Source organism: Aphelocoma coerulescens, chromosome 9, assembly GCF_041296385.1.
Source record: "Aphelocoma coerulescens isolate FSJ_1873_10779 chromosome 9, UR_Acoe_1.0, whole genome shotgun sequence".
NCBI classification, from domain to species: Eukaryota; Metazoa; Chordata; class Aves; order Passeriformes; family Corvidae; genus Aphelocoma; species Aphelocoma coerulescens.
The window spans coordinates 12,183,867-12,206,723 of NC_091023.1; the positions used below are offsets into that span (position 1 = coordinate 12,183,867).

At 45.7% G+C, this 22,857-nt stretch overlaps 1 protein-coding gene and 1 long non-coding RNA gene across 2 annotated transcripts; both read left to right on the forward strand.

Annotated features, from left to right (window-relative positions):
• Positions 1 to 10,419: 10,419 nt before the first annotated feature.
• Positions 10,420 to 13,772, forward strand: CHST2 (carbohydrate sulfotransferase 2). The gene has a single exon (XM_069024669.1). It carries the CDS (start codon positions 10,620 to 10,622, stop codon positions 11,907 to 11,909), a length of 1,290 nt encoding a protein of 429 aa, XP_068880770.1. The 5' UTR covers positions 10,420 to 10,619; the 3' UTR covers positions 11,910 to 13,772.
• Positions 13,773 to 19,671: 5,899 nt separating this feature from the next.
• Positions 19,672 to 22,081, forward strand: LOC138114758 (uncharacterized). Its single transcript, XR_011152781.1, has 2 exons — positions 19,672 to 20,266; positions 20,459 to 22,081. It is a non-coding gene; the product is annotated as an uncharacterized lncRNA (long non-coding RNA).
• The last annotated feature ends 776 nt before the right edge of the window (positions 22,082 to 22,857 follow it).

Genomic DNA, 22,857 nt, shown 5'->3' on the forward strand with positions numbered 1-22,857 from the left:
TTTTTTTGTATTTTTCTTTCTCCCTGTAACATAATGTGTTTCAGGATAGGATTCAGCACAGATTTTGGTTGCTAAACTATTAGAAACCAATATATTTTTTTCTTAAATGCTGTGTGTTCATACCTGGCACAGACCAGATGAGGCTTCCTAGAGAGAAAAGTAGGTACTAAAATCAGTTAGGGACAGGGAGAATCCTAACTGTGCAGTGGGAAGATGATCACTTCAGATCCAATTAACTTCATTACTTTTATCTTGTAGCTGTTTATAAAATGGAGGAGTGATGAATGTCAGTGTTTTGGGTCAAGTGGGACTAAAGATGCTTTGCCACAGGAGTGTTTATCTGCAGAATCAATTGTGTATTTCATTTAATAGCTAAAAACTCTCAGGGTAGAAGATCACTTAGCTCAGGTACTTTTCAATAATTAATTTTCATTTCAGCTTTTTAAAAATTCTCATCAATGATTATAGAAAGCTTAAGCCAAGTAGCAAAAGAGCTAAAGGAGCACACCCATTAGGCTTTATTTTGTAAGTGCTCTATTATGCAATGCCTTTTTCAGTATCTATTCTCTAAATACCATTCTCATATCTCTTGTTCTTTGCTTTGTGTCCTGGGCTTTAAAACAGCTGTTCTTACCCAATAGTCTCTTAAGAGCAATTAAGAATCTGTATAATTAACTGGACTGCCTGGGTTTTTTTGCCCTGTAGAAAAGAGTATCTTTTGATCTTGCTTAGTTGTAATTTCCTCTTGCTTTTGTGGTTTTGTTTATAGCTTGGCTTTTACACAAAGAAAAGCAGGAAGGGGACAGCATCTAGTAACAAATCTTTTGTAAAAGATGCAAATTATTATTGAAGACTTAAAATTAGGCTGCTTATGAAATTCATTTTTCTTTAGGTCACATTGCAGTGACAAGGTACAGTCGCCATTGCCATTACTGTGTGATCTTGTGTTTCTGCAGCCTTTTGGGGTGAAGTGCTGAGTGGGTAATGTAAATAACTGGTCTGAGATTCAGGAAGTAGCATTCAGATGAATCCTTGTGAAATAAGGTCCTGACCTGGAGAGGTGTGGTCCTGAGTCTCCCAAAGGTTTCTGTGGTTGTAGAGGAAGAGGGAGCTCATTATCCTCTCAGATCCCTCAGTGTGCGCAAGTCCAGCTCTTCACTTCAGGAGGGCGTGGAGACACGAGTGGGTAATGGGCTCCTCTGTCCTCTCCTGCCCTGCCTTAGGGAAACCAGAGGGAAATGTTCATGCTTCAGTGTTCAGGCTTGTCCAAAGCAGAGAAACCGAGTGTAGCTTGTACAGCCCAGTTCTAGCCTGGCTGAGAACTCCCGAGCAGCCTGAAACAGAGTGGGGTGACCTTGGAAAGGGAACGTCCGTGGTATGTTCCCAGATCTGTGCTAGACACTGCCATTCTGATAAGCTTTGGTGAAGCCTACCCTGCACTCCAGGACATCCCAATGTTTATGGGAAGGCCTTCAAGGGACACAGGTGCAGGTACATCTGCTCTGAGCCAGTCCTGGCTCAGGGAGTGTCTCCACAAGGCTTGGTCAGGCTCAGTGCCCTGTCCTGGTGTAGAAGGTTATGTAGTGCATAGAGTCTCCTTTCAACAATTAAAATTTTCCCAGTGTTACAGAAGTGTTTGTATTCAAACTGCTTCACTCTGACTTCCTTTGACTTCCCTGCAGAGCAGCTGCATGTATTTTTTGTAATACTGCTTGAGGAAGAGTTGGTTTCTGAACATCAGTATCAGGTTATTATTCAGACACTGCACGTGCATGCGGTGTCCCCCCACCTCCCCTTTGCAGGTTTTGAAGTGTAAGAATCAACAACCACTTAGGAACAAGGGTAACAAATCAGTATTTTCCAAAGCATATATTTAGAATTGCAGCTGTTGCTGATGTGAGTTTATCTGTCCTGGTGACACGAGAGTGAAGAGTTCATGTAATGCCTTAAAAACCAGAATCTTGGGATGAGAAAAGCAAGATCAGCTGCAAATGGCAAATCTGTTCTGACTCTCTCTAATCACTTGAGGCAGCTTGCTTGTGGGGTTTTCCTCCACAGGCAGTTACAGTGCTTCAGTGGAATTGATGCTTTAAATAAATAAAAATGAGAAGTATTGCTGTATTGCTGCAGATGGACTAAGGTCTGAACTTGGTAATTTTTAGAGAGGTAGTTTGCTGCACTTTCGTACAGCTGCGTGAGGAGTTTGGTGTTTTGTTCTCAGCTATTGTTGGTCTACCCTGAATACTTAAGGTGAATATTCTAGAGGTGAAGATGGCAGCAGTGGAATAACCTAGATGAGAATTTTACAGTTATCCTCTCTTAAAATCAAGCACTGTTCAGTATCAATTAAGCTGCTCAGTATCATGAGATTTATCAAATTACAAACCTGATAATGTCAGTCTGAAAATTGTATCAGTTTACTTTTCAGAATAAGGCTGCTGAGGTCATAAATTTACATTCTATTAAAACAGTTCATAGCAGTAATATAATTTTTTTTTCTCATTGCTGCATGTGCTGGCGCAAGAATTCCAGTACTTTGGTGGTTCTTGCTGCTGCTGGAGCTGCTGCTCCTCAGTTTTTAAGCCACTCTTGTAAGTATCACAACTAAAATGATAATTTAATTTTGTCCAAATCTCTTTCCCTTGTAGGATACAGAAGTCTTAAACAGTTGCATACTGTTTTTTCCTCCACCTGCTTCTCTCCATACAGTGTTGGCTTTTATGGGTGAGCCTGTGCCATTTGCCACTTCTGATGTCTGATCTTGTGCTGGGATGATCTACAGTGTAACTCTGTCATAAGCTGGAAAGTTTACTGTTTGTGGTTACTTAAAGAGGAAATGGTTGTTTCACATGGACTTTTTTGTCTTACTTGCTTTTGGGTTTGTATTTTATGTAGAAAATTTTCCAATTGACATGGCAACAATAAAATTGTCAGTTTGCTGATACCAGAAATGGTTTTATTTTTAACCTGGAAGAGAGCACTTGTTTGTGCCTGTTACACATGAACAGTTCCTTGGCCTCACCTGCTCTCTGCTGCTCGATGCTGTTCTGCCTGTGTTGTCCAACACTAATGGCTGCTGCTGTTCCTTTGTCAACAGTGACCTCTGTGCTCCTCTAACTCATTAATGGGGCATGGGCTGCTCGCTCTGTAGTTGTCTGTGTAATTCTCTCTTGAGCAAAGGAAGCTCCCACTTGGGACTGCTGCTCGGATGAGGAGCTGATTAACGAGCAGTGCTCGTTAACACTGGCAGCAGTTTGCAGAGAAGGCAGGGAGGGCGTGGAGCCCGGGTGGAGCAGTAGAGGGAGTGAGTGCTGCGGCCGGGCCAATGTCACACCTTGGTGCTGCTTTGGGGGCAGGTCCTGTTCCCGCCTTCCCTGTGCCTCGCTTTCTTCTTCTGTCCTTTCTGCTGCCTTGTTTGACAGCTTTCCTTGTGGAAATGGCGAGTGGGCACAGGGTGGGCAGGCCCATAGGATGAGGTGCAAGGCTGGAAGGACGTGCAGGACTGGGACCATCTCTTAGCAGCCGCGAGCTGTTACAGGCTGTGCCTCTCTCCTTCTCCCCTTTGCTCCAATGACATTTGAAAACAGAACTCAAACATGAGAGGAGCAAATGCCTCCAAGATAATTTAGGTTCTGCAAGATCTGTGAAAGACAAAAAAGAAGAGAGAGACCTCAGATGCCCCCACAAGATGGGAAAGGCTGGGATATGAACTCTTGATGTTAGAGCCCAGAGTATTCCTTTGGGATAGATTACAACTCGCAGTTACTGACAATCTCCTCTTAGAGCTCAGAGTTCCTAAACATGGGATGTTTTGATATCCCTGGACCTTGCTCTATTTTTACTCTTGTGTGGACTGGGGAACTTGCTGTAGCTGTTTGCCTTAAATACAGACCATCAGTTTGACTCTTCAAGACCTTGTTAAGAGGCTGTCTGCAAGCAAGTGTGGAACCTTTTTCCTGAGTCTGTTTCTTGGCCTCCTGAGGCTGGACCTAGGTCTGAGACTAGAGCTTGTGTGTGGTAACTGTGCCTGTAGAGAGGTGAGCAAGGAGAAGGGGTGAGCATAAGGTCTGTGTAAAGCTCTCAGAAATCTTTTACAGAAGGATTTAACCTGGCAGAATTTCTTAATTCTGTATGACAAACTGTTCTTGTTTTAAAATTTAGCTGGCGTGGGAAGAGGAGGGTGGAATTGATGCATATAGTTTGGATTTGTGGAAGATGGAGCAGCCTGTGCCCAGGATTGAACTTCCAGGATCATTACTAGCAATCAGAATCACCACCAAAGCCATCACTGGGAGTAGAAACCAGTTTTCATCTTTTTTGAGCCATGCTAAAGAGATACACCTCTGGTGTTTCAGGAATGCTTTAGCCAGATGTTTCCACCTGCTAGATCCTGCTGGAGAAAACACTGACTGCACTGTTGTAAATAGAAACTCGGGAGGGTAGAGATGAATCTTCTGAACTTATTATGGTATAGAGGTGCATTGCAGCTGATACTGGGCATTTTCATCATGAAATCTGCATCTCTTGGATTTATGTTTTTTCCTGGCATTTCAGGTTATCTTCCCTGTGCTATGAGAAAAGAACAGTCTGCTGATTAACGGAATGGAGACTTTTGCCTTGGGCAAATTCTGGTAAAAGAATTGGCTATAAACTTTTAGACATGAGACTGGGATTGAATTCTGTCCATTGTGTGAACTGAGGGGCTGGAGATTCTCATCCTCTGTTTTTGCACGGGGTAATTGTACTAGAGAAATAAAAAAAATAAAAAAAAAAGAAAGAAAGAAGATGCATTTGTACTAAAGCCTCATTTCTAGGCAGTTTCACTGGGGGAAAACTCATCTTTCATGCCACTGTGGTATGGAGTAGAAATACGAAAATGCTATAGATAGAGAGTCCCTTTTTCTCAAATCCTGGGGATTTTCAAGAGTAATTAGTGAATGCTTTATGTTACTCTGTGAGTTTTGAAGAGATGCAGTGGATTAATTTCAATAACCTTCTGAGACAGTAATTTATTGCATATTGTATGTTACTTATGTGAGAAACTGAATTCTCATTCTTTTGTCCAAAGCTCTTTAGACAGGGATTGGCAACTCTCTTCCCTGGGATATAAATTTGTCCAATCCATAGTCAAATGAGAACTGGCTGTGCACCTGGGAGCTTAGATCCAAGGGATCATTGTTTGGCTTCTGCCCTCAGGGAGGGAAGAGGCAAATGAGGCCCCTGGGACTGTGCAGCAGGAGGTATTGGGTGACCCTGTGTGGCACCGGTGCCAGGCAGAGCCCCTGGAACAGGGATGTTATCCAGGGACAGGACTGCCCTGAGCAGCTGAAGGGCTCCTGGGCACCCCAAGCCCTGGGGATGAAGGGTGTTAGGATCAAGGGTTTGGTTGGACGGGGTTTAAAGATGCCCAAATGTATGGGGCTGAGGTAGCTCTTAGGTGTGACCTGCTAAAGGTTTGGGAAGCTTTTGATGTGAAACAGTGCATTGCCCCTTGTTTAAAAGGTATGTGGTTATAAAAGTAGAATCTCTTAATTTCCTTTAGAACTTGAACCAGTTACACAACAGCCAAAAAAAGATTTCTAATTTTAATAAAAGTCAAATAGAGACTAGTCTACACTGCAGTGTCCCCAGGACATTTGCAAAGTTCTGGAATTCCTTCAGCTGCACAAACAAAAATTTAAAAATATTTATTGAAATTAAGTTTATTGAAAATGTCACCTGTGCAAATAGAATTGAATATAAAAGAGAAACTGGGATTGAAGGGAAGAGCTTGTTACAGACAGGTTGTCCACTTGGCTTTGTATTTCTGGTTTATGAGTGGCTGCTTTAATTTTGGTCCCTGCCAGCTGCTTCTGCACACACAGTTCAGAAGGAACATCCAAGAGAAAATGGATACTTTAGAACGCAGATTGCTGCAGCCATCATTTAATGAAATGGCTGCTGAAGGAGTCAACATCACTGGAAAAAAGCGTGTTTTGAGGGAAATCAGCTGCCACTGCTGCATGACGTTGAATGTGCTGGTAAGGCATTATGCACAATACTGAAAAGAAGGGTGCAAAATATAAACACCTGCAATTCTAAATGCTACTCTTAAGATTCTTGTAATCCATCTCCAGTGGTGATACTAAAATACAGTCTTAATAGGTTTCCCAAGTTTTGAGAGCTACTAAATCTTACATAAATGTTGTTCATATTTTGTGGTCTATAACTTGTGGTTTAGTTTTAAGAATCTCACTTTTGGGCAGTGTTTGAGGAATTCAGGATCTCTATTTATCCTGAATAGATTAAGCTAGATACAGGAGTACTTAATCAGCACCCAGAACTTACACTAGGTATATAACAGCATAAATCTCCATCTTTCAGTTTGTTATAAAAGATAAAATCTTGCTGAAATTTGACTTCAGGAAAAACTTCTCCTTGTGCCCATTGCATCCTTGTGAACATGAGAAAGGCAAATATTTAAGCATGAAAAGATATAAAGTTGGGAAGTGTTCCAGTAAGGATGAAACCTTTTTCAGCCCCATTGCTTAAATGAAGGGATGTTGTGAGGGCAATCTTGGAGAATTCTGACTGGGGCAGTATCACTTTGAGGGGGGAAGAAGTTCAGCTCATCAGGATTTGGGCTGCCTAAATATTACATGTAAAATTCATAAACACTGTTACTAAATATAAAATACTAAACTGTAACACAAAATGTTTAAGCATTGAATGAAAAAAAAGTACGGTTTTATCCCCCTCATATTTTAAACTGGGGCATTCTTATTGCAGTTACTTATCCCTCACTTTACACACTTCTGGCTGCAGAGTTTGAGGTAAATACAGCCACCCAATTCTATCTGAGGTTTGTAGTGTGTAACAACCTGCACTGCAAAAGTTGCATTCTTTTCTGTTCTATCAAAGGAAACTACATATAATTATCAAAAAGTGAAGCTGGCCATTCAAAAAGTGAAAGGAAACTTTTTATTATTTGACACAGGCAATCTAGTATACTAAAATTAGTGAGCCTAAAATAGATTGCCATGAAGTAAAATAGAGGGTGGAAAATGTCCACTGAAGTATCTGAATAAATTTGTGAAGAGCTGTATTTGTTCAGCTGCAGAATGTTCCTCTTTCACACACTTTCTGTGCCTCTGAACAGTTTTTATTCTATTGTGTTTCTTTGCCATATATGTTTCTAATACTTTGCGACAGATGTAGAGATGATTTTAAAAAACCAACCAACCAAAGTTCCAAACTTGTGAATTGAAAGTTGGCTGTCTAAATCTTTTCCATATAAACTCATTCCATATTCATTGATATTGAGTTATTCAAAGTGATAACTTGATTACCAGGTCTAAAACCTCTGGGAAGATCAGATACAGCAGCTGCATTGAACCTGATTGATTGCAGGTGTGTCCTGCGTGGGTACTTGAATCCACCTGCACAGCATAAATACCTACATTGTCCAGTTCTGAAAAATAAGATTGGATTTAGCAGCATGTAGGTCGAATTAAAGAGCTGCTGGGCCCTGTGTTTTCCTCGTGAAGTCAGAGCAGTTTGATGAAGGCAGTGTTGCTGTCAGTACTTCTGCACTTGCTGATTCAGAGAGATGTAACCACTGTGTAACAGCAGGGAAGGTGCAGAATCCAATTACAGCTTTTAATGTTTGGGTTTACTGATTAGTTTTACCATTTCAAATGTTATACCTGCAGTTCATGTTTGCTTATCTTTATTTGTTACTTACTAAATTTTAAATGGTGTAAGAACTGGAGCTGGCATTGTAAGTTTTTTCAGAAAAATTCATATCTCTCTTCAACCAAGTGAATTGGAAAGAAGGGACTAATTTGAACTTCATGGTATTTTAATGATTTTTCACTGCTATGAATTGGTTTTGCTCCCTGTAGTCTCTGCCCTTTATTGCACTAGTGCTGGAGAACAATAGTGGTGAGAGATATTGCTTTATGAACTCCAGTGCCTCAATACTGCCGTTGTCATTCATCATCTAATATAGACTAATTGATGCTACTACAGACCATTCCAGAATGAAAAAGAAACATTTCTGCTTTAGCTAGGTGACGGTCACTTCATCTGTAGTGAGCATGGAAAGCCAAATAAATATTTGATATGAACCTTTATAAAAATATATAAGCAGAAGTCTTGTTGTATGTGAAGAACTCATGGATTAGAACTAAAGAATAAAATAACTCCAAGAATTTTACGCTACAAGATGCTCCAGAGGTTTATTATTTTTCATTATATACTGTGTTTCAAATCTTACAAGTCAATTGTTTTAAGCTCATCAGGTTTAAACTGCACATTTATTTTGGCAACTAGATACAAATAATTTGTATGCAATGTGGCTTTAAAGACATCCTCTGGAGCACTGTGGGGTAAAAAAAACGGCTTCCCCTTCCCCCTCAGTTTTAATGAAATAGAGACTTTTTATTGAGTATCTAGTGGTTATTTAAAGTCTGCTATTAACGAATTACTTCTGTATGAAAAGTCACAGTGACATTTTAACACTGCCACTAGCGTCCCTGACAGCTTGTGGGACGGTTCTGAGTTGGCCTGTGTGGTTTGATGGCTGTGTCGCAGCCGGGACGGCGGCGTGTGGGTGACACTGGTGTCGCACACCAGGGGAGCTCCCTGCTCCCATCCCGCTGCCACCTGCCCTCGGAGTTCGGAGGAGCAAGCAGGGAAGAGAGAAGCCCTCCTGCTACAGACCTTACTCTTCACTTTGAGGCTGGAAGGGGCTTAGAAGCTTTGCCAGAAAGGGAGCTGAGCTGTTAATATCCCTGTAGAAAATGTGAGAGAAGTATTGAATTTTTTTGATAAGGGATATGAAGATTGCTTACTCCTTCACCCTCTCGTACTGTTTTCTTGCCTTTATTAAATAGTGTGCTACCAGGCAAGACATGCACCGGGTGAATTTGTGCTTTATCTGCTCTCTGAGTGTAAAAGCTTTTGCTGTAGTGTCAGATCCGTGCTGTTAATAAACGTTCCAGCAAAAACTCACCAGTGTCATCTGTTGTGGAGTGATGGGTCAGAGCCAGGTGCAGCCGTCCAGCAGCTCCAGGCTCCCGGCTGCCCGGGGAGGTGGGCCGTGTATATCCTCTGCATGGTGGGAAAGGCTGCACGGACGCGAGAGCTGCTGGGTAGAGAAAGTAATGGACAGGAGAGAGCCACGAAATGCTTCTGTAACTCGTGAGCAGCCCCGGAGTGCTCCGAGCTCCGTCGGGGGTGGAGGAAGCCGCTGAGAAAATTTCAAAAGAGTCACTGGGCATTGTCGGAAGCCCATCGGGCAGCGTGTGTCCCACAGGTGCGCTGTCCACTCGAGACTCGCCACTCCGTGCGTTTTCAGGCGCGTTTTGGGGATGTGGTCGTCTTTAGAGTACCGGTGCTACCTGGAGCTGCACCACTGCTTACACTGCCCTTCACACAGCGCTGTGGCTCCACGACACAGGAGAAAGCCCTGCCCGTTTTGATTCCCACCTGGGGCAGGGAGTTTCGCGGCCCACCGCCGGCCAGCTGGTGTGGGCCGGCGGCAGCAGCGGGGCCGGGGCAGGAGCGGGGCTGCGCAGGGCTCTCCGGGGCAGGAGCGGGGCTGCGCTGGGCTCTCCCCGGCACTCGCGGGGCTGCGCTGGGCTCGGGGCCGCCCGGGCTGGGCGTGCCCCCGGCCCACGGGCAGCACCGCGCTGCGGCCAGTCCCGCCCCAAGGGGCCGCCTGGTGACCGGGCAGCGGTTCTAAAAACATTGTGAAGAACTGCGGGCGGATGGATTTGTGTGGAGCTCTGCCAGGAAGATCAGTGTGAGGGTTTTTAAAACATGTTCTTGGAGAACCTTTGAGAACTCTGAGTTTCTGCACAGACCGGGCTAAGGGCGGGGGGGGCTGGACCCGGAACCCTCTCAAGCCTTTCAGGGTTTTTCCCCCCTCTTTTGTTTTCCCCGTTACCGGCGCCGCTCCGCTGTGCGAGGCGTACCCGGTGAGGAGCCTCCCGCCGGGCAGGGCTTACAGAAGCGCCCCGGCAGAGAGCCGCTCCTAGAAGTGCCCGCCACACTCAGGCGGTGCGGGGCCGCGGCCGGTGCCGGTACCGCTCAGTCCCGGCTCTCCGCGGGGGCGGCCGGGCGGAGCGGGAGGAGCGCTGCAGCCCGAGGCCGGGCGGCGGGGCCGCCAATGGCGAGCGCGGGGCGGGCGCCGCCGGTCGGGGCCGCCCCTCGGTGGCGGCGGCGGCGGCGGCACCGGAGCTCTCCCGACGCGGCGGGGGCGGGGCGCGGAGCGATGCGCTCTGGCGGGGCGGTGCAGCCCCCGCCCGCCCTCGCTGCCGCCCCGCGCTGTGGGGCGGAGCGGAGCGCGGCACCGCCTCGCCCCGGCGGCCGCCGTGAGCTGCGCTGCGGCGGCGCCCGCGGTCGCTCGGCGATGGCGGCGCGGGAGAAGCGCGGGGCGGGCGGGCGGCCGCGCCGCTGCTAAGTAGGGCAGCGGCGGGGGCGGCGGCGGCGGGGCCGTCGCGGCGGCTGCGCTATGCGGACCGGGCGCGGGGGGCCGGCCGGGAGACGGCGCCGGGGGCGGCGCGCCCTGATGCCCGCCGCGGGCCCCGGGGCGCCGGGGCGCTGAGCAACAGTTGGCCCCGCCGCCGCCCAGCATGAAAGTGTGCCGGCGGAAGGCGCTGGCGCTGTGCCTCGGCTACGCGCTGCTGCTGCTGCTCGCCGCGCTCAACCTGCTGGAGTACAAGTGGCGGCGGGAGCCGCGGCACTGCGGGGAGCCCCCGGCAGCCCCCCGCCACCACCCCCCGCCGCCGCCGCCACCGGCCGGGAGCCGCGGCCCGGCGGGCGCCCGGCGGCAGCTGGTCTATGTCTTCACCACCTGGCGCTCGGGCTCGTCCTTCTTCGGGGAGCTCTTCAACCAGAACCCCGAGGTCTTTTTCCTCTACGAGCCGGTGTGGCACGTCTGGCAGAAGCTGTACCCCGGTGACGCCGTCTCGCTGCAAGGGGCGGCCCGCGACATGCTGAGCTCCCTGTACCGATGCGACCTCTCCGTCTTCCAGCTCTACAGCACGGCGGGCGCCGGCAAGAACCTCACCACGCTCGGCATCTTCGGGGCGGCCACCAACAAGGTCATCTGCTCCTCACCCCTCTGCCCGGCCTATCGCAAGGAGGTCGTGGGCATGGTGGACGACCGGGTGTGCAAAAAGTGTCCCCCGCAGCGCCTCAGCCGCTTCCAGGAGGAATGCCACAAGTACCACACGCTGGTCATCAAGGGCGTACGTGTCTTTGATCTGGCTGTCCTCGCCCCGCTCATGCGGGACCCGACCCTGGACCTCAAAGTCATCCATCTGGTGCGGGACCCCCGGGCCGTCGCCAGCTCCCGCATCAAGTCCCGGCACGGCCTCATCCGGGAGAGCCTGCAGGTGGTGAGGAGCCGGGACCCCCACATCCACCGCATGCCCTTCCTTGATGCTGGCCATAAGCTGGGCGGGAAGAAGGAGGGGGGGGGCGGCTCGGACTACCATGCCCTAGGTGCCATGGAGGTCATCTGCAGCAGCATGGCCAAGACCCTGCAGACTGCTCTGCACCCTCCTGACTGGCTCCAGGGCAACTACATGGCCGTGCGCTACGAGGACCTGGTGGTCGAGCCAATCAAGACCCTGAGGCAGGTGTATGGCTTTGTGAACCTGGCAGTCAGCCCGGAGATGGAGAAGTTCGCCCTCAACATGACCAGTGGCCCCGGCTACTCCTCCAAGCCGTTCGTGGTGTCGGCCAGGAACGCCACCCAGGCGCTGAGTGCCTGGAGGACTGCGCTCAGCTACCAGCAGATCAAGCAGGTCGAGGAGTACTGCCACCAGCCCATGGCCCTGCTGGGCTACGAGCGGGTCGGCAGCCCCGAGGAGGTGAAGGACCTCAGCAGAACGTTGCTCAGGAAGCCGCGGCTGTGATGGGGCAGCGGCGCCCGCCGGGCGCCCGGGGGTGGCTGAGCCCCGGGCAGAGGAACCGCTCCGGCTGCCTTGAGAGTGAGGGAGGGAGCCGGGAAAAGCAACCTGGTTTTCCTCCAAAGACTGCTGAAGGGTAACATACAGTAATGCGATGATTTCTTTCTTCCTTTTTTTTTTTTTTTTTTTTTTTTATTACCTGCCCCTTGCATTGGGTTAGATGCGATTTACAAAAAAAAAAAAAAAAAAAAAAATCAAGTGGAACTGAAAATACGTGTAAAGCCCCTTCCTCCTTCTCTAAAATGCCAGGCAGTTGTTCTGTACCAAAATCGTTCATGAAGTTCTTGTGGGTTTGAAGATGGTAACAAAAACTCTTGCACAATTCCTAACACATCTTTGTCTCCCTTGGTGCAGAGGGGATGCCCTTGGAAAACCTAATGCTGAAAATCAGACTTTTGTATGAAAGCAAATGTTCAGACATGATAGTAATAAAAGAACATAATAAATGATATTCATTTTTATAATTACCTCAATTGTTTGGGAAATACAGTGTTGCTTATGTACTGCTGGAGGGGATGCTTGCTTAAAATAACAACGTGGACTTCTTAAAGGGTATGGGTGGAGGGCTGGAGTGCAACGTTTGACGTGTTCAAAGATCAGGAGCTGCTCTTGCAGAAACAAATACAGATCTCACAAGTGTAGTGCAGGTTTTATGGCTGTGTCAAAGCAGGTTTCTATTTAACTATTGTCTTTTCTGTTGTATATAAAAAGTCTTTCAAGTGCCACTGTATTACTGTCCTAAGAGTTTTAAAACATTTGCCATCGCAGCAGTATTTATTTTTGTCTTGACATGTATGTCCAGGAGTCACTGTCAAATAGAAGTGGATCTACAGCGTGACAAGAAATGCAGGATTTAAAAAGACATTTATCATACTGGGAACATTAGCATGTGTGAAAACAAAAATAAAATTATATATATAATATATATTATATAGTGCTAACAAAACATAAGATATGTAAGATATTTCTTGACATTGATTGGTAACAGGCATAGCAGGGAAGCATAGAAAAATGCATAAAATGATTTATTTTTTCCCTTTGTCTGAGTCTGAGGGTATATTTATGTATGAAAAGGGAGGAAATGTACAGCTGTGTGTTCATGGCTGTAATAGAGCTTTTATGGAGACAGCCCAGCGTTTGATTTCAGAGCACTGGCTGGAGACTCATTGCCTGTGAATTGTCATTGCTCTGTGATGGAGCCAGATGGTGGTCTGGCTCTTTCTGGGAGCTCTGCCTAGAGTCTGTACCATCGTTAAAACTTGATGATTAAAAAAAAAAAAAGGAAAATAGAGATTTTACTATTTTTGCTTTTGTAATTTCTTGGAAAAAGTCCTGATTTATTAAAGGTTAAGTGGTGTGTTGCATATGAAAAGTGCAGACACCCTAAGTAGTTTTTAATCTTGGTGTTCTCTGCTGCTCTTTGAAGGCTCATTTTGGAACTTGAGTTTTTAAACAAACGTGGTTTTGCCAAACTGTTCTCTTAGGAGACTACAGACTTTTCTACAGGAAGAACATTTTACATTGCCTATTTGGGTGTTGTGCCTTCAGAAAATGTGAAGAGTATGATTAGGAAAAAGGAAATTGATTTGTGAAAATAAATTAATATAAACAGGATGCTGATAAGTGTGCGTGTATGTGTGGGCGTATGTGTGAAAATTTTAGTGATGTGTAATATGTGTATTTCTTGTAACTCTTTAAGTTAAACAGCTGATAACTAGCTACTAAGCTTTTTGAGTTTGATGAAATTTTGGCATTAGATGTTGAATTTATTCTGAAAAGGAAACACATTTAATAAACTAGTTAAAATATTATTGCATAAGGTTGCCTATACACTTGCTGAATGACTGCATTACATGTTGGTTCCCTCAGCTCATTTTCACCATCAGTGAAATAATGTAAAATCTAGCAATGGGAGATCTTTTAATTGGCCTGTTAGGATGTATTCCTAGATTCCAGACAACAGTGCTAGAAACGGGAGGGATAGTTAATTTGGTATTTAAAATACAGATTAAGGTACTAGTGTTGTGGAATGAGTTGTTTTGTGCTTACAACTGTGCATGTTCAGTGCAGTGCTGAGAGGATTTTGGATGTTTGGCTTTGGGCTGTACCCGGTGGGGTTTTTTATTTTCTTCCGTTGGTGTGTCCGGGGGCAGTGCTTGAATATCTGACCTCCTTCTAGAGCACGGCGCTTGCTTTTCATGCCTGCCTGCTTTCTGAAGCTGCCTGCTCCCCCCTGCACTGCCCTGTCTGCGCTCCCCCAGCGCTGCCGTGGGCAGGGCGGGCGGCTGGGAGCCGGGAGCCCCTCTGGAGCTGCCCACGGGAACGCCAGCCCAGCTCCCCCCGGGCCGGGACACTGCCACCGCCTCGGCTCCCGCTGGCGACGGCATGGAACTTCGCTCAGGTCCCTAGATGGGGGTTTTTCATGGCAGCATGTTACAGCAAAGGCTCTGTTGATTTTGGGAGCTGAAGCACGGTCATTTCTGTGTGCAGAATTCCTTGGTCTTTTTTGGGAAAGTTTTAGGATGAGTAAAGTGAACAGGAATTGATTGCCTCTGGGGGTGTGAAACAGATGAGCCCAATTGACTTAGCCTCCAAAAATGTCCTTTGGCTCCTAATTATATTAAAAAGCTCATCCTGTCATTCTGAGAGAGAACTCGCTGCTCTTCTAATAGTGGTGCATTGCAAGCATTCCTGATACAAACACTGCCAGTAGAGTTACAGCATCTGAATCTGGTCCGTAATTTGAGCTCCACCTACTACATTGCAGCAAGGAATCACCCAACATACTGTACAATTCTACCCTGGTGTGTTTCAGTGAAGAGAAGAAATAATGCAATGTTCATTTTGTGAAAATAAAGTCTGCATGTTTGTTCAGGTAAAGCTTCGGGAGAAGTGAATGGGACCTTGCTTGTGTGAAAGGCTGGTGGGCTAAACCCTGTGTTTAATGCTGCTCTGTTAAATATGTATGTGAACAACTGGCAGTTAAAATACCATTTTTAGCTCTGTTTTATATTCAGGAAATAGAGGAACTTTAACAAGCCAAACAGAGTTGAAAAAAGTTTTAAACGTGGAAAATTACAGGAAAAAATAGGATGCCAGAGAGATGAAGGACATGGTTACAAAAGAGGTTTTCCTTTTGTGAGGAGGGACAGCTAGCTGTGGTCAGAATAAACTTGACTTTTAAGCTTGAAAATAGTGCTGGGTTTGCTTTCTGATTTAATAATTACAGCGTGCTTCTTCAGCTGAAGCTAATGCTTGTATTGGCGAAGGATCAATAGCATAAACAAGGTACAGGGTGCACTCAGTTGCGTGGGAAGGGAGACAGTTCTGAAGACTTGGCACACTGGTTTGATGGAAGAGAAAGGCCAATGGGCAACTACATGTTGCTTTCTGCTGTGAACAAAGCCAGAACAAGTGCAAGTGTGGTAAATTGCAATCATCATTCAGTGCACGAAAACAGGAAAACCCTCTGTCTTCCACCGAATCAACTAAACCACAAGATGTGTAAAAGTGTGCAAGTTGCTGCTGCTAACCTGAGCTGACAATGAAAAAAATGTTAGATCAACCATCTTTCATTCTTTCTTAACAAAAGGAGGAAGTCCCTTATTTTTCCAATCACTTTGTAATTTGTCAAGCATTAAACTTCATACCATGACTGAAAGAGAAACATAATTTAAACCCATAAACCTTCTATTTCCATTTTGATTAGAACTTGGGTCTTTAGAGGTGGAATACTGGTGGTTATAATCAATCCTGAAACAAGTGCTGTTCATCCTGTAGGCCATGGGGAGTATAGAGATTATTTCCCCCTTCATTTCTAATTGCTAGTGGTGTGTTGAAGATGAAAGGTCTTAAACATGAGCCCTTGCACACTGCAAGGGGCGGTCTGAGAGTTGGTGTTCCAGCTTTGCTCCTGTGCATCCCATAAATGCAGGCATGGGTCCTTTTGGAGTGGTGAATGCCAGCTGTGTCCAATTGTGTGGGGATGCTTTATGTGAACAGACTGAACATGGGGCAGATGCTGCCTGTGTTATGTTACCTCATCAAATGGATAAAAAATGTTCTTATTCTACTGCCACTTCAATTAAGGGTGTTGTATAAATATTACTCTGCTGGAATTATGCATATGAATAAGGTAAGCAGATGTAATTTGGAGGCTCTAAGTGAGTGGGAGACTGCTTGCCATTGATGTATCTGACTTCAACTGTCAGTGCTTTCTGCTAGTTATCCTGGCAGTCAGTACATGGGGTTTGCATTTTGTATCAGAGATCCTGAGCAAGATCTTACAAAAATGTGCATGTTTTATAATTAAAAAATGCTTGGAATAACATTTCAACAATACTCATTGTATTGCACACATTTAAAGTAAAAAATAAGGTTTGTCTGGTTTATTTGGATTCCCTGGCAACAAATGAGTTCTGTTAATGTGTCTAAATAACAGCTCTTGGCTGTTGTGACATCCATGATTCTCCTTGTAAGTTATCATTTCTGCAAAGAAAATGCATAGAACTGGTACAACACAGACTCTTTTATATTTGCAAGTTGGAAAATTTCCATGTATTTATTTTAATTTGCAGTGCAGGGCTCCCTGCATCATGAGATCATGAAGGGAACACAAGAATAGGCTTGCATTATTGACTGTGCAGAGTCTGGATCAATACAAATTCAGTGAGAATGGGTGCAAAATGTAAGGTGTCTTCCCTTGATCCACGAAGAGCTGGCATTCCTCACACATGTCAACACTGTGAAAGCAATGAAAAAATTCATAATATTAATGGCCTTGCAAATGGGAGAACTGGGATTAAAGAATCATCTGCTTCTGCAGTGAAATACAAAGCTGTAAAATGTGTGTAAAAATATATGGCATATTTCTTCACAAAAGAAAATTCTATATGTGAGAGACCTCTTTACACCAACTGATGTGGGTGAGCTCTCTGGTGCCCACTGCAGTTCCTGAGACAGGAATATGCTTGTTATAAACAGGGTGATGGGAAGGGAATTGAGGTTGAGTGGAGGGTTACCATCTCTTTGTTCCTCTCAGAAAAACTGGTGAGTAGCCAGCACAGCCTGCAGGTCTTTTGGTATGAGGTACTGAAAACTTCTGTCTGGATATAATGTCGTTATTCTGATGGGATTTGAATGGAAATGGGATATTCATGCTGAAAAACAAGATGAAAATGTGGTTGCAGGAACTCCCCAAATAAAAAATTATTAGTGAAGCAGCCTGAGCGAGGAAGCAACCTTTGTAACAGCATCAGTTGAAGTGAAAGTTGCTAACTGCAAGGGGCTCTACTGATACAATATTAAGAAATCTGAAGATTCTGGTAAGATCTAGGTGGGATTTTCAAGAATATCTGCATGTGCCATTTTCACTGGAATGGGAATATTATGCAGGAGTCGGCGGGAGTTATATTTCAGGGTGCGTCTGGAAATCATGGCCTCATAAATTTGTATTGGAGGGGGACTGGGGGGGTTTCTGGTCCAACCTCTTGCTCAAAGCAGGATCAGTTTATGAGATCCAACTAGGTTGCTCCAGGTTTTTTCTTGGTGGGTCTTGTAAACCTGCAAGGACAGAGACTGCACAGTCTCCCTGAGCAACCTCAGTGTTGTGTGGTCCTAGTGGTGATCCATGATGCTTCAGCAAGACCAGCCCCAAAGTTACTAAATATGTTACATAAATTTATTAATTTTGTGATTTGCCTGTGACTACTGACATAGGTCATGTCCTCACTTTCCTTTAACTGCAAGAGGTGTTGGCTGCAGCTCAGCTGTTGCAAAGGGTCAGCAGCAAACTGGCTAATGAGTAGTGATCTCAGTGGAAAAATGTATGTTCACAATTAGAATGCTGCATCCAGCAAGATCCCTTGTTCTACACAGAGGGATAAAGAGGAGAGCAGAGGCAAAAGAAATTCACTTAGGAGAAAGGAAAGGAATAGAAAGCGGAGCTTATCAGGAGTTGCTCTTTCTCTGCTATAGGAAGAAAGAAATACTGTTAAGGAAAATTGAAAGAAACAAATGAGGTATCATTTGATGCAGCAAGGTCAGGAGAGGATGAATAAAGGCATTTGCATGTTAAAAGCAGTGAGGACAGAAACCTGAAGGACAGAAGATGAAATGTGGTGATGCTATGTGTTGTAACCATTTGTGATTAATCATGATATGCAGAAAGAATTCCTCACTGATTTTCCTCACAATTTCAAGATGAATTTCAAACAGGAATAATTTTCATAATTATTTGGATAGTTTTGATGTTCTGGTTTGTTTTGCATATAGATAGAAACAGAGTTGCTGAACTTTTGTCTAAATATTCCTCTCTGCAGACCTCTATGCATAAATTCGCAGGCCCCCTAGTCTGCTAAATTCTTGGCACCTTCTTGTTTTCCATCTGCCAGATGGTTCCTTCTCCCACCAGTCAGGGTTATCAACAATTATCTGTTTCAAGCCATGTGCATGTCTCATAACAGTTTATCAAGGGAGACATAAAATGGAAAAGTGACATATTTAGTGTTTATGTAACTTCCAGAATCACTGTTGGCAGCTTGTGTTATTTGCTTATTTGCCACTGGTGGTTCCTATGTATGTTTGCTGTACTGGTCTGGGATCAGCCCTTCAGATCTCAATTATTTGTTCAATTTACTAAAATCAGACACCTTGCACACTCAATCAGCCGGTGTTTTTAGGTGTACTAACTTAGTTGGTTGAGTGGTGACCTGTTTTGTTCTTCAGAACACCCTTATATACCTGCTTGACCTCTCTTTTCCCAAGTAACAAGTGATAGGAAATGAGGATATGGACTCAAGTTGCATCAATGGAGGTTTAGACTAGATATTTGGAAAAAATTCATCGCTTTGAAAGGATTGCCGAGCGGTGGAGCAGGCTGCTCAGGGAAGTGGTCAAGTCCCCAACTCCAGAGCTATTGAAAAGGCATGTGGATGTGGTGCTTAGGGACATGGCTTAGTGCTGGGTTAATGGTTGGACTTGATATCATAAAGGTCTTTACAACCGAAATGGTTCTCTGATATGATGGCTACATCAGACCCCACCAAAGCCGTATGGGGGTGGTTGGAGACATCGGGGCTCTTTGAGCTCGTGAAGCAGTGAGGAAGGTCTGACTGCCAGAGCAGAGCTCGGGGGTGAACCCTGCTGACCTCCTTGGGGTCATGTGCTTTTCACCTGCGTCACTGGCTGTAGCTCCACCACAAGCTGCCAGAGCTGTCAATGGTAAAGGATACCTGGTTCAAAGAGGTACAGTGGTAAAGAGTAAGTGGAAAACAGTTCAGTTCTTTGTGCTGCTCCTCTACAGGAATAAGCACACAGCAGCCCGTGCTGACCACTTTGATTTTGTAAGAGTTTAACATCTGGTCCCTAACTACATGTTCTTTCATGCTGAGCAGAGGTAAAAATATACAGTATGAAACTGCAGTGTTGTGGCTACTGCCCAGAGAATACCTGCTGTGTTATGTTAACCCAGGAACCCTCATCCCAGGACACAATTTACACATGCATGAGCTCCCCTCCTTTTATTTTGCTATTTAAATAAGAAATGTTGTATCTGATGCCACACCAGAGAGGCAGCCGCTGCCTTTCGGGAGGCGGTGCCCCGCAGGTGTTAATGAGGAATGTTAATGAACCTGACATAGAAAAGGGACACCTGAAAGTCGTTAAGGGGGTGTGTTGTTTAACCCTGTCCTCTCGTAGACAGGTAACAGTTTCTTGCCAAAATGAGATGGAAGCCCAAGTCTGTTCTCTGCCTTGTTATTTCTGCCTGTGCCCTGCCGGGCCAGGGGGCTGCCATGTGCCATCAGCCTCATAGGGGAAGCTGGCTGGGGTGGGAGCAGCGCTGCAGGAGCTCTCCTGGGAGAGTGCGGGCTCTAGGGAGGATAAATGCATGAAGGGAGCTGCTCTTGGGGGTGGTGTGGCTTTTCCAGAAGCATCGTTGATGGGAAGGGCTGCTGCCTGAGGTCCCCTAGGACTGCTGTGAGCCTGCTGGAAGGTGCCCGACCTAAAGCGATTTCCAGCGCTGAGGCCTTGCTATGCCCTGAGTTGTGCGGATGTCACTGAAACCGTGGGAAAATTGGTATATTATCCCACAGGGAGAGGCGGTGGGGCTGCCGTGCTCAGGCACACGTCAGCGTAAAGAGTTGATGAAACACATGGAAGAGCACCAGCTGGGACTGAGGAGGCTCTCGAGTGCGCTGGAGCAAGGAATAACACTCAAGAGTGATGCAGGTGGCCGTGCACCGTGCAGGAGCCACAGCCCGCGAGGCACCTCGGGACTGATGGAGCTGATGGAGGTGATGGAGGTGATGGAGGTGAGCCATGGCGGGGCGGCTGTGCTGCGAGGGTGGGGTGGCTGTGGTGCTGGGACACCCCTTCAACGAGCCTTGGCTGTGAGGGTGGAGCTGATTTGGGAGCACCGTCTGCTGAGCTGTGGCGGAGATGAGCACCAGCAGCCTGTTGTTGGTGACAACAGGGCTCTGGGATGGTTGTTTTAGGCTGGAAGCAAGAGAGGCTGAAGCTTGAAGCAAACTCGTCTGGGGAGGTGTTATAAGTGAATTTGTTTGTCTGGGCTGTTGGGTTCAGGCTCTGGGGGTGCTCTGCTGCTGTAAGAGCATTTGGCTCCTGTCTGGGCCGTGGAATGCTGGCACACCACTGTGGGCTGCATGGTGCTGCCGATCCTCACTGGCACCATCTCCTGCTGGGCTCTGGATACCTGAGCGCACCTGCCTATGTCCACCTCTCCAGGGACATGCAACGCTCAGGCAAACCTCTGATGTGTAAGGAGAGGCTTCAGAGTTGATCTTGCACAAATGTACTGAGAGAAAAATTTGTATGCATTTCCTTGCCATTTTTATGCCTTGTTGGGGTTCAATGTGGAGTCCTTTAGTGTATCTCCTGGTCCCATCCCATGCCTGCAGTCACAGATGAATTACAGAATGTGTCTGTTTCTCTTTGTCTTCTTTCTGGAATGGGCATGGCTGTCCTGACCCCTCATCCCTCCTGCACAGGTGAGCTTTTGTCTCACTCATGTCTCGTTCAGAACAGTGATCAGGCTCCCTGTTGCTTAATTAGTCCTTTCATAATGAATGATTTGAGTAAGTGCTTTGCTCTGAGTGGTAGACAGCCATTTATCTTTGTCACTTCTATCTGAATGAAGAATTATTTTGAAGTTCAACATTTCACAATTGCTGGCTTTGACTGTGGCACAGCCTGTAAACTTTACTTAGACAGATTCCTTAAATCATATCAAGAAATCAATGGACTTTTCCTCACTGCAGGCTTCAGATCTTGGTACAGCATCTCTTAATGGTGCCTCATTTTCGTTTATAACTCTCCATATAGGAGATGCCAAGAAAATGCATTTGTGTGGGCTTCCAGCTGAAGTCCTTTTGACTGCTCTGAGCACCGTGAATGTGCATCCCTATACGCCATAACTCCTGGTTAAAACAATAGATAAAAATTATTCTCACATGTAAGCCTTGGATTTTCTTGCCTTAGGTATACAGGCAACATGTAACAGCCCTTTGGGTAGCTGCTGAATTTATCCCTGTGGGAAGGTGAAATGGAAGAAATGAAAAATCTAAACATATTTTTAGAGAAAGGGTAGCTAAAGGCACAGGCGGGTGATGCATTTAAAATAGTTTGTGTTTTAAAAAAATCCCTCATAACTATTTAGTCAGTACTTTTGTTCTATAATTAAGACAATTATTTCAAGTGTTCCCAGCAGTTCTTCTGCATCAGGTTGCTGAAGCTAAATCAAGATGCCCACTCTTCTTATTTCTTCTCTGACTTATGTGTAAAGGGCTCACTTTGCAGGCTGCTTGTGATGGGCATTCTACTTCCATGTTAAATGGGTGGGCTTGGAGGGAGAAGAGGGGGGGTGTATCCCATGATATCCAGATGATGAATAAACTTCTTGTACTCACACTGGCTATTAGAGAATGTATTAGCATCCTTTGGTACAAGGCTGTGTTGGGTACTCTGGGAATTGATGAACAAGTGGGGCAGCGAGGAGATGGTAACATGTTTGGCACAACAGACCATGTTATTGTCTAAAAAGTTTGTTTGACATATGGTTATTCTAACACAAATAATAAATGCCTTATTATACAAAGCTATTACTGTTTCTAACTTGGCTTTCTGGTACTTCAGAGAAAGCAATGTATCTCTAGCATTTATTGGACTGTAGTAGTGACAAAAATGCAGCACACTGGCATCATTATGTATGTACAGAACTCTCTTTTTTCAGGTCACTGGATACCTCACAGATGCAGATCTATTTCCCTTCATTGTTCCTGTACTTAGCCTTAAAATCTGAACTCTCCTAGTGGCAGTGTGGCCTGGGAGAGGCAGCTCAGAGCTTGTGTGTGACATTTCTTTCTAAGTGAAGATTCTCTGCAGAGAGAGGTTGTGGTGAGGATGGGTGGAACTGGTCATGTTGGTTTGGGACAGTTCTAGGAGTTTCTGACAACCCCAGATTGGGCCAATTAGGATTTAAAACAGCCATGAGCAGCCTGCAGGGCTCTGTGCCCGAAAGGGAGCCTGCATCCAAGAGCTCTTGGTTTCTCTCCTAATCCCCTGGGAATAAGCAAGATTTCTGAGCCAATGTCTGTGAGAAAAAAAGCCATAAAAATACAGCAAATCACTTAAGAATGTGTTTTCAGAAGGTTTTTTAAAAGGTCCAGCAATGTTGCTAATTGCACATATATTTGCATTCCAATTATCCAGGCTTGGCCTGTGTGATGAACACATTCAGGGGCAGGGTCAGTGCTGCAAGAGGTTGTTCAGTGGCTGAAAGATCAGGACATGGCTAGACACGGGTAAATTTAGTTCATTGATGTAACATATTCTTAATTTAAAAACCTATGCTCAGTAAAAAGTATTATTGCATTAG

What these genes read in the sequence shown, in the direction of transcription:
- CHST2 (XM_069024669.1), top strand. Translation starts at nt 10,620, where the DNA reads ATGAAAGTGTGCCGGCGGAAGGCGCTGGCGCTGTGCCTCGGCTACGCG.